At 48.4% G+C, this 15,279-nt stretch overlaps 2 protein-coding genes across 8 annotated transcripts in view; one reads left to right on the plus strand and one right to left on the minus strand.

Annotated features, from left to right (window-relative positions):
* Nucleotides 1–571: 571 nt before the first annotated feature.
* HSPA5 (heat shock protein family A (Hsp70) member 5) lies at nucleotides 572–4,652 on the minus strand. Of its 2 annotated transcripts, XM_065695311.1 has the most exons (9): nucleotides 4,553–4,652; nucleotides 4,297–4,432; nucleotides 3,881–4,112; nucleotides 3,484–3,621; nucleotides 3,126–3,238; nucleotides 2,655–3,045; nucleotides 2,143–2,380; nucleotides 1,750–1,917; nucleotides 572–1,451 (listed from the first exon to the last, which is right to left on the minus strand). In XM_065695311.1, exons 2-9 carry the CDS (start codon nucleotides 4,413–4,415, stop codon nucleotides 892–894), a joined length of 1,959 nt encoding a protein of 652 aa, XP_065551383.1. In that variant the 5' UTR covers nucleotides 4,416–4,432; nucleotides 4,553–4,652; the 3' UTR covers nucleotides 572–891. The 2 variants fall into 2 exon arrangements, with proteins under 2 accessions (XP_065551383.1, XP_065551384.1); XM_065695312.1 differs by lacking the exon at nucleotides 4,553–4,652 and having other exon boundaries at nucleotides 4,297–4,502.
* A 2,508-nt stretch (nucleotides 4,653–7,160) lies between these two features.
* The window catches only part of GAPVD1 (GTPase activating protein and VPS9 domains 1), a 30,599-nt gene continuing 22,480 nt past the window's right edge, over nucleotides 7,161–15,279 (plus strand). For 3 of the 6 annotated variants that reach the window (XM_065695302.1, XM_065695301.1, XM_065695306.1), the window contains exons 1-3: nucleotides 7,396–7,440; nucleotides 13,369–13,584; nucleotides 13,995–14,838. In XM_065695302.1, the coding sequence (XP_065551374.1) occupies nucleotides 13,400–13,584; nucleotides 13,995–14,838 (1,029 nt within the window). In that variant the 5' untranslated portion in view covers nucleotides 7,396–7,440; nucleotides 13,369–13,399. Of the gene's footprint in view, nucleotides 7,204–7,395; nucleotides 7,445–13,368; nucleotides 13,585–13,994; nucleotides 14,839–15,279 lie in introns of those variants that run through there. The other 3 variants (XM_065695305.1, XM_065695304.1, XM_065695303.1) reach the window with 3 other exon arrangements.

Below are 15,279 nucleotides of genomic sequence, written 5' to 3' on the forward strand. Positions count from 1 at the left end.
TTAACACAGCTACCACAAACACTCCTGCTGAACTCAGTTCAATTTACCTCCACCCACAGCTGGGATAAGGATTACAGTTAAGGAGGGGAGACTGAGTTCCTAGTAGGCTTTTAAAAAAAACTTTAGCATTTGAGAGTCTTCAGAAAATAGGTCCCTTGTGTCCCATGAGAGCCATTAAAGCCCTTAATGACTAAAGCCCTTAAATGACCTAAGACTAGTTCTAGGATGCAGGGAAGTGCAGCTCAATCTCATCTTTCCTGCCCATGCATATCTCCAGTGCAGGCAGCGCTGCAGGGAAACTGCAGAGACCAGCCCCATCAGCAGTTACCGAGTGGTCACTCCCTATTATAAGGATCTATAAAGATCACACAGAGGTTAATGTGCACCAGCACACTTCAGAGTCCCCATTCCACCCAGAGGAGCTGCAAGGGAGGGGTGAAGTAAGTGTAAATCCCACCCGAGGGGGAGGGTAGAGCTGGCACCATCTGCTCACCTTGCAGGGTTTGAAGCCCATGGTTCAGGACAGTCCATGACCTGGTTAAAACTGGTAACAGACAGAGCTAGAGCAGAGTACAGTGTAAATAACAAATTTATTGTGGTCACTTCAGGTAGAAAAGCTCTACACCAAGCTCACCATGACCGCATTGTTAAATAGAACTTTCCACTGCCAATACCTCTACACCCATTTGCATTTACACTCCCCCCCACGCCCCTTCCCTCCCCAGACATCAAGCAACTGCTAACAAAAGCAGTATACAGCCACTTCGGGCTAGCGTTTCCAGCTCCACTCACGAGTGAAGATTCAATGTTACATTCCAAATTAAGAGTTCAATATTTTAAACAAGTGTTCCTTAGTCCAATATATACAACAACATTCAGAGGTGCCAGTGTCTACAACTCGTCCTTCTCTCCCGCTTCCTCATCACCAGGGGGTGGGCCTGCGCTGCCATAGAGCTTGCTAACAATTGGCTGAACAACCTCCTCCAGCTCCTTCTTTTTTGCTTTGAAGTCATCAATATCTGCATCTTGATGGCTCTCCAGCCACTCGATCTTTTCCTCCACTGCTTTCTCTATTGTTTCCTTGTCATCAGAGGACAGCTTACCCCCCAGCTTCTCTTTATCTCCAATCTGGTTCTTCAGGGAGTAGGCATAGCTTTCCAGCTCATTCCGGGCATCAATGCGCTCTTTCAGCTTCTTGTCTTCCTCAGCAAACTTCTCAGCGTCGTTCACCATCCTCTCGATCTCTTCTGGTGTGAGCCGGTTCTGATCATTTGTGATGGTGATCTTGTTCTTGTTCCCGGTGCCCTTGTCCTCAGCTGTGACACGGAGGATTCCATTCACATCTATCTCAAAGGTAACTTCAATCTGGGGGACACCACGAGGGGCAGGAGGGATTCCAGTGAGATCGAAAGTTCCCAGAAGATGGTTATCCTTGGTGAGGGGACGCTCGCCTGGAAGACACAATGAGACACTCTTGGTAAGCATGAGGTTTTGCTGCCAGCCCGACATCTGTCCAGGTGCCTCCTGCAGCTGGAATGCAGCCATGGAAAAACATGAGAAATTCTAGGAACAGCTTTTGATGCAGGTGAAGCAGCTTGATCAAAGCCTCTTCGGAAAGCTACCACTGTACCAAGACCTCCTCTATGAGGATAGAATCCATGAGTATCTAGGAACCACCTACAGCAGCTTATATAGGGATCCTACAGACATATTCCAGCTGTCACATGGGCCACCATAGGTGACACTCACCTTCATAGACCTTGATGGTCACAGTGGGCTGGTTGTCAGAAGCCGTGGAGAAGATCTGAGACTTCTTTGTGGGAACAACAGTATTCCTTGGGATCAGTTTAGTCATTACACCTCCAACAGTCTCAATGCCAAGTGTCAGGGGACAGACATCAAGAAGCACCAAGTCACCTGTAACAGATCAAGGGTTAATAGTGTGACACAAATTCCAACAGGAAAGAAACACAACAGCCCATCACTGCAACCAGGATCCTGAGGCCTCAGAGGCATAAAACTTCCAAGGACTGGAAAAGAAATGAGTCCTCCTGCACTTGTTAGTCCGTAACACATAATCCATTGTCCATAACCCATGTATTCAGTCAGCATTCCCCTAGATAACAGTAAAGGTGTCATTACCTGTATCTTGGTCCCCAGAGAGGACACCAGCCTGGACAGCAGCACCATAGGCAACAGCCTCATCTGGATTGATGCCACGAGAAGGTTCTTTCCCATTGAAGAACTCTTTAACTAGTTGCTGTATTTTGGGGATGCGAGTGGAGCCACCAACAAGCACAATCTCATCAATATCAGACTTCTTTAGGTCAGAATCTTCCAGGACTTTCTGAACAGGCTTCATAGTGGAACGGAACAGATCCTGGGAAGATCAGACAGGACTGTAAGGCTCTTTGCCCCACGTCTAGTCCCGAGTTAGAGAGCCTGATAGAGGAGGAACATCAGCTGGCTCCTGACCAGCCTGATGAGACCTCAGCTGTCACTAACACACAGCCCCAGCTCCCCTGGCCAGGAGCAGCTGCCCACTTTGCAGTGCAAGCAGGAAGTTATTTATACTCCAAAGGGCAGGGTCACTGCACATTTGCAGGTCTCCAGTCTAGAGCTGAGGCAATGGAACTCTGCCTTTTTGAACTTACCATGTTCAGCTCCTCAAACTTGGCTCGAGTGAGAGTCTCCGAGAAATCCTCTCCTTCAAAGAAGGATTCTATTTCAATTCTAGCCTGGTGCTGGGATGACAAGGCTCTCTTGGCTTTCTCCACTTCCCGTCTCAACTTCTGCACTGCTCTGTTATCCTTCCTGACATCTTTCCCAGTTTTCTTCTTGTAAAGCTTGATGAAGTGCTCCATAACACGCTGGTCAAAGTCTTCTCCACCCAGGTGAGTGTCACCATTAGTAGCCACGACTTCAAAGACTCCATTATCAATGGTGAGGAGGGAGACATCAAAAGTTCCACCACCCAAGTCAAACACGAGGATATTCTTCTCGCCCTCTCTCTTGTCCAGTCCATAAGCAATGGCAGCAGCTGTTCTGTACAGGGAACAACCAAACTGAGGAGACTGGGACCACCTCTCACCCGAGCAGTGGGCAGGAGGGGTCAGAACACTTACGGCTCATTGATGATGCGCATCACATTCAACCCAGCAATAGTCCCAGCATCCTTCGTGGCCTGGCGCTGAGCATCATTGAAGTAGGCTGGCACAGTAACAACAGCATGTGTAACCTAAGGAATAAAGGATACAAATTTGTTACAGGAAGAAAAGCACACAGTTTGTAAGTAGCCACAGCAACGCTGGCAACAAGCAGCCCACTGTTCTTAACAGGTGAAAATCCACCTTCGGCTTAGCCCACACAACTGGGTTCCTGTAGGGACCAGCAACATGAGGCAGACTTAGGACTCAGCCCACCCGTCTTCAGTCTTACAGTGCTGCTGCTTTACATTCTTAGTAGTAGCACTCATGAACTTACTTTCTTCCCCAAGTACGCCTCTGCTGTTTCCTTCATCTTTGTCAGGACCATAGCAGAAATTTCTTCAGGAGCAAATGTTTTTGTCTGTCCACCTCCAACATCAACTTGAATATGGGGCTTGGCTTTCTTTTCAACAACCTGAAAAGAACAATATGTATTATTCAACCATTCACAGAATGACTCCTGCTTGCCCGAGTGTTTCTTTCCCTCTGAAAATTAAGCAAAGCTTTTACTGACAACTTCCACACTAGCTACTATCTATACATCACATCCCTGCACCATAACCCTCTGGGGGAAGGGCCAGGAAACCACGAGGCTGCTCGAAAGGGCAACACAGCCCAGGAGCCTCTTTCAAGAGAAGGTGTAGGTGCCCCACCTCCTGCGTGCTCAGACCCACCTTGAAGGGCAGGTACTTGATGTCCTGCTGCACGGAAGGGTCATTCCAAGTGCGGCCGATAAGCCGTTTGGCATCAAACACAGTGTTCTCAGGGTTGGATGTCAGCTGGTTCTTGGCAGCATCCCCGATCAAACGCTCCCCCTCGGGCGTGAACGCCACGTAGGACGGCGTGATGCGGTTCCCCTGGTCGTTGGCGATGATTTCCACGCGGCCATTCTTGAAGACGCCCACACTGGGGGGGGACAACGAAACCGAACCGTCAGGCGGCGCCGGGGCCTGCACCCCCGCTTCCGCTCCTCCCTTTCCCCCCCACAACCCAACCGCTTCCGGGGGCCCACAGGCCCGGCAGCTCCCCCCCTACCCCGGGGGCCTACGGACCCAACCGGCTTCTATCCCCGCGCCCGTTCCCCACGTACCACGAGTAGGTAGTGCCGAGGTCGATGCCCACCACCGTGCCCACGTCCTCTTTCTTCTCCTCCTCGTCCGCCCGCGCGGCGCCCACCAACAGCAGCAGCGCCAACAGGACGCGCCTCATGTCGACCGCTCGCCGCCCTGCCACAACCCGCCGGTCACAAAATGGAGGCGCCACACGCGGGGCCGCCCGGCTCCGTTCTCGGTCCCGGTGCCCGTCCCCGCCCAGGCCCCTTAGGCCGCGCCGCTGCTGCCGCTTACCGTGACCTGCGCACCCGCTGCACCCCCAGCTGCTGCTGAGCGGCCAGGCCGCACCGCCCGCCCTTATATACCCTCCGTTACTCCTTCGTGGAGGCTCGCCATTGGCCGCACAGCCCTCGCTGGAGCTTCTCCATTGGTTGGCTGCTACTAAGCTGGCCTTCCTTGATTGGCGAGAGTCAGGCTGTCCCTCTGACATGCCTGGCGCACCCCCCTCTCGCCACCTTATTGGTTCACCCCGCCGGCGGCGCGGGCCTATCAACAGAGAAGCGTGAGCCAAGCGGAAGGAGCCTATTGGCTGGGGGGGGGGGGGGGCGTCATGGGGAGGCCGGGGCCGCGACCAGGGACCGGTGTGTGGGGGGGGCGGGACGGGACCACACGTTCTGGAAGTTTCCGTGGTTACCGGCGCTGCCGGCGGCAGCCTGCCATTGCGGGGGGCGCGGCCGCGGCCCGTGCCCCGCGACGCCCCCGGCCCCGGGGCACCCGCCGCTGTGGGCCCGTGAGGCAGCGGGCCGGCCGGACCCGCAGCCCGGCGCCCGTCACCCCGGCCCTGAGCCTCCGGGGGCGCGCTGGGACACGGGATAACGCGAGCGGTGGTGCTGAGGGGATGCGGCTCTCCCTGCGTGCGCCCTGGGGTGCGGAGCGCGGCGGGGTCTGTCCTCGGGAGCCGCTTGTCGCCGGGTGTGACCCACGGCGTGTGGGCACCGGGTCACCGCGCCCTCGCTCCGTGTTGCCCTGCGCGGTGTTGCGTCAGCTCCCTGGCTCCTCGGGGTGGGAGAGCCCATAGGAAGGGGACGCTGCGGTCCTTTGGGGCGTGCATCCGTCCGTGGGCCCCTCTCTTGAGCAGGGAAGAGGCCCAGGCGCATCTCTGCCACGTGTTGGCTTGCGTGCCCGTGGTCGCGTGTGTGTATGGCGTAGAATCGGCTAGGTTGGAAAAGACCCTTAAGATCAAGTGCAGTCATTAAGATTGCCAAGGGCAGCACTGCCCGTGCCACTAAGGGCCTTGTCTATACGTTACTTTATCTACTTACCTTTAAAAATCGCATTTAAGAGCAGAAATGACAACCACAAAACTCCGGATCAAAGCTGAAGCTTTGAGTGATTGGAGAGTGACAGAGGATGAGGAATTAGAAGCTGCTCATTCACTTTTGGATGGTACCAGAGATGTGAAATCTAACAAAAATAGTCCCGAGTGACTGTAGTATAAAAAAGCAGTGGTTACAAGCAGAGAGACCGCCGTGTTCAGGCACCATTCTGTGAGTGTGAATGGCTTTTGTTTAAAAGCTGCCTGGATTTCTTGCGGTTATGAGGTGAGATATTGTCAAAAGACTCTGTTGGCACTCAGCGCACACCCAGCAATGCCATTTTGATCTTGATACTGCTGTTCCTGAGGTATATTTTGTGTCATTTGCATCTGCTTGCGGTTCTCATGTTTTAATGGAATTATATCTGCATTGCATTCACATTGAGTTGATTTTTCAGCCATATGAGGATAGGCTGGGAAAGTTGGGGCTGTTCAGCCTGGGGAAGAGAAGGCTGCGTGGAGACCTCATAGCAGCCTTCCAGTACCTGAAGGGGGCCTATAGGGATGCTGGGGAGGGACTCTTTGTCAGGGACTGTAGTGACAGGACAAGGGGTAACGGGTTAAAACTTAAGCAGGGGAGGTTAAGATTGGATCTAAGGAAGAAGTTCTTTACAGTGAGGGTGATGAGGCCCTGGAATGGGTTGCCCAAGGAAGTTGTGAGTGCTCCATCCCTGGCAGTGTTCAAGGCCAGGTTGGACAGAGCCTTGGGTGGGATGGTTTAGTGTGAGGTGTCCCTGCTCATGGCAGGGGGGTTGGAACTGGATGATCTTGAGGTCTTTTCCAACCCTAACTATTCTGTGGTTTTCTCCTTTTAAACATCCTGAGGTGTCTGATGGGAATTATTGAGTTTAGTCCTTGGAAAATTATCTCCTGGTATAGCTGTGTGTCCTGAGAGCTCCAAATAACGTAGGCATTTTATTGCTTCTTAAGACAAGGGGTATGGTGGCAGTTTCATACTTCCAGGCCCTGAGTTTATTTCCCTCTCTTCTCCAGGGCAGGGATGAGGTGGATACGGCCGGTATCTCATGCTCCTGCTGCGAATACGGGTAGTTGTATGGTACCGCACCTAACAGTTTGCCAGTGCCTTGTATCTTCGGACGTTTCTTTGTTACATTTCCGTTTGCCACAGTTGTTTCTACAGTGTTCTATTGGAAGCTCGGTTACAGAAGACATCCCCTTTTATCAGGGAATTCAGAGCAGTAACTGTGTCAGTTTAGGGAAAGCCACATAGTAAGGCAGTGGGAGGTACAAAGTGTGAATGTGCGGCTTGAGCATCCCTTGCTGAGTGGGCTGTGCAGTGCTGATAGGACTCGGATTGCTTTGCGGGAGTGCAAAGGGGCATGGGCCGGGGCCCGGCGGAGCGGGGGCCGCCGTCGGAGCTTCGCTCCGCCGTCGGCCCCCGCTCCGCCCGGCCCCGGCCTTGGGACTACATGTCCCAGGAGCGCGGTGTCCGTCGCCGCCCGCCGCCTGCGCAGTGCCGCGCCGCGCCGGGCTCGGGGCCGCAGCGGGAGCCGGGCAGCGACGGCGGAGGAGAAGGAGGAGGAGGAGGAGGAGCCGGGGCGCTGGCCGGGTACAAGCGCGTTCGTTCCCCCCCTACCCCTTCCCTGGGTCCGCGGTACCGCTTGGCTTCCCCCCGCCCCTCCGCTCCGCGTTGCTGTGAGGAAGAGGAGGAGGAGGAGGGCGGGGAGCGGGAGGAAGGCGAGGCCAGGCCAGGCCGCTCCCGCCGGCCCCGGGGCCTGACAAAACCCTTTTGGTTTTGCAGGGAAGCGAGTGGGAAGCCGGCGGCGCGGCGGGGACCGAGCCGTGGGTAGGTAGGCTCTGTTTATCCATATTTGATTGCGGGGAGGGGGGTGAGTTACCCAGTGCCAGGGGCGGGGAGGGGGAGAGAGGTACGGGATATACGGGGGCACTGGGAGAAGTTGGCTCTGAGGTCTCTTCGAGGGTTTGTTTTGGTGCCTTTTTGCCCCGCCAGCCGCCCCCCCCCCCCCGCCTCGCCCTGCCCGGAGCCAGTCCTACCTGCCATGTTAGTGTCTGCGAACCGGGAGCTCTTGAGGTTGCGGAGGTATTCCAAGAATTGGAACGCTTGGCTGCTGGGGCCCTCTTTGCTCTCCGTGGGGTGGGATTGGGCAATGAGTCGCTATCGGAGTAGCTCGGTGTGAGCGTCGCTGCCGTCTCCTCTTTAAGGCTTTTGTGTGATGCAGGTCTAAAACTTGTAGCTGGAAGAGTACTGGGACTTCCCTTTTTTGTTGCCAATAGACCCTTAGTGCTGAAGAACTCGGTCAAGCAAGTATCTGCCTTTTTTCTTGCAAAGTCATGATACTGTGCTCTGAAGAGAGCTGTAAGGATCAGGCTCTCAAACGCAGCTTGTGACACTTACCCGTCAGTAGAATGCTGTTTTTGTGGACAATGCAGTTGACTTGCAAGTAGAAGCTGCAGTCTGAAGATGATGCAGGGGATAACAGCACAGACAGTACATGAGATCTGAAATAGCCTGCTTCTGTAAAAGCAGCAGGATGGTGGCTTTAGGAAACAGACTTCTTCTTTGGAGGGCTTAAGATACTCCACATGAGGGTTTGGAGTGAGATTTGTCACGACCTGGAGAATATACTCTGTGTTCAGTAGCAGTTACCCTTTATGGCAGAGCGTGGATGGGATGTGTGACGATGAGGAAGGAAACTACTCTCGAGAGTAGCTGGGAACAGGTTGCTTTTGTCAGTTTGAGGGCTTTGAGTTCTGCACTTCTCCTGACTAAATATTAGTATGACTGCTTACTTAAAGGGAACTCCTCTTTCTAGCATCACAAGCAATTGGAGCAGATTTTAGCACAGTTGTGTGCTTTTATTTTATGCAAGACGGTAATGCTGTAATAGATAATTTAGTAGCCTGTACATTACTGATAAGTTCTCTTAAGGGGCATGAGAAATGAGGTGCTCCTATCACATAAGTCTTGCTGGATAGATAGTATGTCTGACTAGCTGCAGAGCAGCAACTGGGTGGAAACAAACTTGAGGTATGAGTTTCTTATTAATATTGATTAGATAGTTGAACTCCAGCAAATTGAAATGCATTTTGCGTGTCATACGCGTGTTTTGGGATCGCGGGTATTGTAACGTGAGAGTCGAGCAGGTAAATCGTAGGTCACAGTGAACTGCCCTACTGAGAAATGTACTTTTTTTAGCTCAACTTTGGAAGGTAGGCTGTTAGCTTATGCACAGAAAGAAGGCTTGCTAGTTATTACTGTAAGTATTAATGAAGAAAGAGATAGTTCATGTGGGGTGAATTAGCATGGAAGCTATTCAAGCTTGCTTAGGAATTATTTTTCAATAAGATGGAGTGATTTCAGTTTTGCCTTGCCCTGCCCTGCCTACATTAGATCTGCCCAAACTTGCTTTGGAAGTCAAGTCTTGTGTAGCAAGACTCAGGAGAAGCAAATAACCCTGAGCAGGAAATGCAGGAGGGGGAAGAAGAATCTGTAGTACTGGCAGTATTTACTACTTTACTTAACCCCTTTTCTGTCACCTGAATTGCAGAAGTACTTACTAGAGATATTGCTTTTTCCTATATGCCACAGTATAAAACCACGTACTTTGCGCAGTGGGCTTCAGCACCTAAAGATTAAAGGTAGTGTTTTCCAGGACTTTTAAATGTAGGAAACAGTCTATGTCCCGTGTTCATCAAAGGCATAGACTGTCTTGGATTCTGAACAAACTTGTGTCACGCTGATAACAGGCTAAACATCTGATGTGCTGTCAGGTCACACAATCTTTGTTGTTGATGTGTTCTTGAATTGTGCTAAGCTTTGCCTACCGTGTCACAGCTTTTGGTAGATTACTAAATGGGTGTGAAATAACTGACAAGAAATTGAAACGTTTTCATATCAAAAGGCAATTGCTAAGGCTGAAAAATGATCTGCACATAGCAGAAGCTACTTCAGCCACAGCAGACTCTTGGATACCCAAGTTTCCTGAACTGTCTCCTTTATACAAGTATGTTCATACATCTGATTTCAGGAATGGTGCCTGGTAGTCATAAACCAGGTAGTTGGATAATTACAGGCACCTTTTTATTTACAAGAAACTGATACGGTAACCTGACAAACAACGTTCTGGAGTTAGTACCAGTGAGGCTGCCGCCGTTTGCTCTGCTCTAATGCTGCTTTTCTGGTGTGTTACCAAATACCAACTGTGGTTAATTGCTTCTAAAGCTCTCATCCCCAGTGCTGGCCTGGAGTGAATGTTGCATGGCCTGGTCAGAGAATGTAACTCTTTTTTCACACTGATCATAAGGGAAGAAGGATTTTGGAGAAGAGCAATGTGTGTCCTGTGGATGTGTTAGCAATACAATAGCTTCTTCTTCCAAGACAGGCTGTGTTAATAATATCAGTATCTGAAGAGAGTAATGGTGTGTACAACTTGCTTAGCTATGAGCTGCAAGTTTTCTTCAGAGCCTGTCTGAAGCCTGCTGACCTACTGTATGTAGTGTGCTCAGATGTCTGCAGGCATTTAAGGTGAAGACAAAGTTGTCTGCACTGTTGCTTGCTGTACTTGCATGGCCTCAGAATAATTCATCTGTAATCGTGGGCAGTGGAAGGGAATGAGGCATTGCTCTCCACAGAGATGTATTTCAGTTGCAATCACTAGCAATCGAGTTTAATTTTTATGGAGGGTTATAAAGATGGGAAAGCTGCTTATCCCTTTTTCTTGTACAAAGGGTAAAAACTGCTGTCATGCAGTTGACTTCCTGTGGATCGACAGGAATCCTGTGGATTTTCATAGTTGGTAACACAGTGGTACTTATTAGCCTGCTGTGGTTCAGCTCCAAATCAATTCTCTTCTTGCTGTCATTATTTCTGGTGTTCTACAGTAGCGACAGATAAGTGAGACGCGTGGGTAGTGGCCAATTGATAGGATATTACCGAGTAGTCATGGGAGCAGTATATTTGGAAGTACAGATGCAGGTAATGGTAGTCTTTGGAGCCTTGTTTTGTTTTGGGCCTGAAGCGTACGGTGGGAATTAGTTTACAGCAAACCAGACTGCACAGCAGTGTGCAGCTTCTCACAGTTACTCAGTGCGTTGGTGTTTCATCTGATTCATGGTTGTGATGCTCTGTCATGAGGAAATGCCCAAATAATTTCTGTTCTGTGCAGGTGGTAACTTCACTTTCTGAGCGTGGGCCTTGCACATACTGTCTCTTTATTTCTACTCAGGTGGCATCACAGATGGTACAGTATTGTTTTGCAGTAGCCAGGCCTTTTTTACTGTTTTGTTGCTCCTTTTTCTTTGCTGGACAGGTGGATTATATGCGTGTGTATCAAGACTCTAGACTGTGTGGGAGTCTTGGTTGTTGAGTAATAGCTGATTATATTTTAACTGTCTGTAGTCTCTGAAAAGTTTGCCAGCAATTTAAAACTGCTATTCTGATAATCATAACTTACCAGAAAAGGTATTTTGTTTCCAGGACACCTTGTCTTTTTTGCTGACTGGGTTTTTGGAGTTTGCTCCTACCTGTGGGCCAGGGGAGAAAAGAGCAGTCTTTCTTCAGAGGTGTTAGAGTGCTTTTCCCATCCCTGATGCTGAAAACATCTTCTTTAGGTAAAAAATCCACAAACAAAACATACTGAGTGAAAGAGTGGGAGAAATCGCTTTACTTGGAAGTATGAGACACCTCAGAAGCAGTTTAATCGGCTTGTCTACTGTTAAATGTGTTTATAACGAGTGACACATAAATAGAAACTTGTTCTGCAGTTTGGCAAGGCAAAGGCATGGGAATGCAGGCAAAGTGAACAGGCTGTTCATGGGGGTACCCCATGTGCATCTTCTGTCCCTTCCCAAACTTGCTTAAAAGCAGAACCGCTTGGGCTAGCTTTCTGTCCAGAAAAGTGGAGCCTGTGGGTGGCCCCTTGAAATGGAACTTATCAACTGAACCTGTTAAGGCTTGATAAACTATGAGCAGCTCTTAAGCACAGCCATAGAGCAGAAAGCATCTAAAAGGCAGAAGGTGGTACTGCAGATCTCATGTATGTATGTATGTATGTTTTCTATGGATGCAACTTCTTTTCCTGGCAGATATAAACAGCTTGTAGCATAATAACTATCTACTACTGTGTTTACAGGCAGTATCAAGTTGAATGCAATTTTTTTGCGAGCACTTAAATTCTGGGACTACAAATAAATTTGTTGGAAGAAGTCATCATTTGTTTCTCAAAGAACTTTGGCAGTGATGTCAGTGGTTCTTTTTCTAATAATTTCTGAGACCATCCTAGTTAAAACATCTAAATTAGTGCATCCTTCAAGTGCTTTGCATAATCTCATCTTTGGTTGCATGAGCTATAACTGCTGATTAGGCTCGCTGGGTTGTTTGGGTTTTTTTGGGGGGTGTTAAGGTTTTTTTGGGGGTTATATTTCTTTTTCAGAGCCTTATGTACACAGTTGCCTGGTTTTGTGAGCAATGGCCTTTAAACCATCAGGTGTAATAAGAGTGCTATGTTTTACACATTGACTTGTGATAGAATCTCTTTTAGTCTCTGCTCTGGGTTTTGGTTGTGAGGTTAAAACTGCAGACTTAATTGCACACACAAGGAGCAGCGATGGTTGTCAGTGCACCTGGTTATCAGGCTGAGAGGAAACCCCAACAACTGTAAAACCTGTGTCTAATTAGGGAGCTAATCTGTATTCTTCAGAGCAGATCGTCTCCTGCTATGCTGAGCAGTGAACCACAGATCTTTAAAACACTAAAAGGGGAGAGCATTAGGCCAGTGCGTGGTACATTATTTGTAGTTTCTCAAGCGTGGATTAAGTGGTTTTATGAGGCAGGGCTCCTCTGGAGTCACTACAGGTTGTGGGAAGTAAGATTTTCATTTAGCTATAGTATGGCTTTGAAGGGTTCATAACCAGATCCCTTGACAGGTCTAGCATGTATCTGTTACCAGTACATCTGACAGCTGCTAGAATTAATTTTTAGATGGATTAGCTCCTTGAACTGGTTCTGAACAGTGTGGTTCTCTTTATCTAACTGCTGAGATGTTTTCTGATTACGAAGCTAGAGCTGATGGGACATCGAGACATAACAGTAGTTTGTGTAGATTTTTGTCCCTGGTGCGCTCTGACAGCCTACGGTTGTTTCGTTTTTCTCTCTTTAAAAACACATTTTTGGATAGTGGCCCAAAGAAATATTCTTCTGAATTGAAATATTCAAGGAATTTTTTTCTGAATGAATTCTAGTGTTGAGCAAAGTCTCCAGACTTATTTCCAACTTTGGCCTTATCTGAATTGTGATACTCCCTGGTTTTTCGCATATTCACCAGATGGTGAGTCGGGATAGGACTCCTTTTCCTCTCCGTGAGGTTGTCACCTGAGCTGTAGCGAGGGCCAAGTGATGGCAGCTTCTTAGGTTGTGTTGGAGGAGCGGGGCAGGAGTTTTGTAGTGCTGTGCTGTATTACTGTTTCATTTCACGAGCGTGAGTTGAAAGTGTCATTTGCTGCTATGCAAGTGTCCCTGATGTGCTGACATAACAGGGGGCTAGTGAAACTGGTAATTAGGAAGCCTTGCATTAAGAAAGAGTGACTCAGTCATTAAGTGATGGGTTTGAGAGAACTTAGTAACATGCTAACATGAAAGGGGAACAACAGCATGTACTGCAAGGTGTGAGTTTATGACCTGCTTATCACTTCACTGGGGCTGACAGAACTTGTTCCCTAACTGTTGGAATTGACCTGTTTCGTTTCTTTTTTTCAGTGAGGACTCTGTAACCCACTTGCTGCCCAAGATGGTGAAGCTGGATATACACACGCTGGCCCATCATCTCAAGCAGGAGCGGCTCTATGTAAACTCGGAAAAGCAGCTCATTCAGAGGCTCAACGCAGATGTATTGAAGACAGCTGAAAAGCTGTACCGCACAGCATGGATTTCCAAGCAGCAAAGGATTAACTTGGACAGACTGATTATAACAAGGTGACTTGGGGGGTGAGGGTGGTCCTGAGGAGAGCGTGCTCCTAAACTTCTGTGAAGTGCAGCAAATCCATCAGATTATTCACACTTGGTACCTGAAGTCCTTTGCTGTACTAATCATAAAAATAGTAAAGTTTTAAAGCAGATCTTAACCAGAGAATCTGACTCACCTGAAGCTTACTTGTTGGCTACTTAAGCTACCTTTTTCAATATATGCGTTTGTTTCACTTCTGGTCATAGTTTATGGGAATTAACTCTCCTTATTACTGAATTTGCAAATCATTTGTATTAACTATAGGAAAAGACATTATTCCTTGGTGGTAGTCTTGTTGATAGATTGACCATGGGGCATCTTTTATGAAGTTTGTTTGCTTAAGAGTTACTTAGACTGTTTCAATGTCCTTTCTTTCCAGTGCTGAAGCTTCTCCTGCTGAATGTTGCCAGCATGCTAAAATCTTGGAGGACACACAGTTTGTGGATGGATATAAGCAGCTGGGATTTCAGGAGACTGCTTACGGAGAGTTCCTAAACAGATTGAGAGAGAACCCTAGGCTTATTGCGTCCTGTCTGGTTGCCGGAGAGAAGCTCAACCAGGACAACACGCAGAGTGTCATCCACACAGTCTTTACCTCCATTTACGGCAACTGCATCATGCAGGAGGATGAGAGCTACCTCCTCCAGGTCCTCCGTTACTTGATAGAGTTTGAACTGAAGGAAAGCGACAACCCCAGGCGGCTGCTGAGAAGAGGCACTTGTGCCTTCAGCATCTTGTTCAAACTCTTCTCTGAAGGACTCTTTTCTGCAAAACTTTTTCTTACTGCAACTTTACATGAGCCGATCATGCAGCTGCTGGTTGAAGATGAAGACCACTTGGAAACTGATCCAAACAAGTTAATTGAGAGATTCTCCCCGGTACAACAGGAAAAGTTATTTGGAGAGAAAGGCACAGAAAAGTTCAGGCAAAGAGTCCAAGAGATGGTTGACTCCAATGAGGCAAAGCTAGTGACCTTGGTGAACAAATTCATTGGCTATCTCAAACAAAACACTTACTGTTTTCCTCACAGCTTGCGATGGATTGTGTCACAAATGTACAAAACACTCTCATGTGTAGACAGGCTGGAGGTTGGGGAGGTCAGAGCAATGTGCACAGATCTCCTTCTAGCCTGTTTCATCTGTCCTGCAATTGTTAACCCAGAGCAGTATGGGATCATTTCTGATGCTCCTATAAATGAGGTGGCAAGATTTAATCTGATGCAGGTATGGTTCACTTCAAAGTAGTCTTAAAAGAAAAAATACATGAGAAATGTTCTTGGTTTCTTTTTTTTTCCCCTCACTAGAACTGATGTTACTACAGTAAAGGGAAAGGTACTGTCCCTCTTTCCTGTAATACGGATGCTAACAAAATATTTGTGTTAATCATTACTGAAAAGGCATGTTCTAAAGTTTATCTTTTAGTTGAAAATATTGACTTAAAAAAATGATAGCATGTATTCCTTTATCTCTTAGAAGAGTTGCAAATGGACTTTGTAAAAGCTACTATAAGGGATGGAAGCTAAAGTGTAAAAGTGGCTTAAGATGAATTCTGGAATGTGTGTAAATGCATATTGTGCTATTCCGGCTAATACTAAGTCTTATGCTAACTGTGAGCTTTGCTACAACATCACGGTTGGCAACTCCTTAAAATGGAGAGTTGCTTTG

Source organism: Lathamus discolor, chromosome 15, assembly GCF_037157495.1.
Source record: "Lathamus discolor isolate bLatDis1 chromosome 15, bLatDis1.hap1, whole genome shotgun sequence".
NCBI lineage: Eukaryota > Metazoa > Chordata > Aves > Psittaciformes > Psittacidae > Lathamus > Lathamus discolor.

Bases quoted from the DNA above. Each gene is read 5' to 3' on its own strand.
- HSPA5 (XM_065695311.1), bottom strand. From the start codon at position 4,415: ATGAGGCGCGTCCTGTTGGCGCTGCTGCTGTTGGTGGGCGCCGCGCGG. The intron at 3,622-3,880 runs GTGGGTCTGAGC...TGTTCTTTTCAG, and splicing joins TCAAGTACCTGCCCTTCAAG to GTTGTTGAAAAGAAAGCCAA. The intron at 2,381-2,654 runs GTAAGTTCAAAA...TGATCTTCCCAG, and splicing joins AGTTTGAGGAGCTGAACATG to GATCTGTTCCGTTCCACTAT.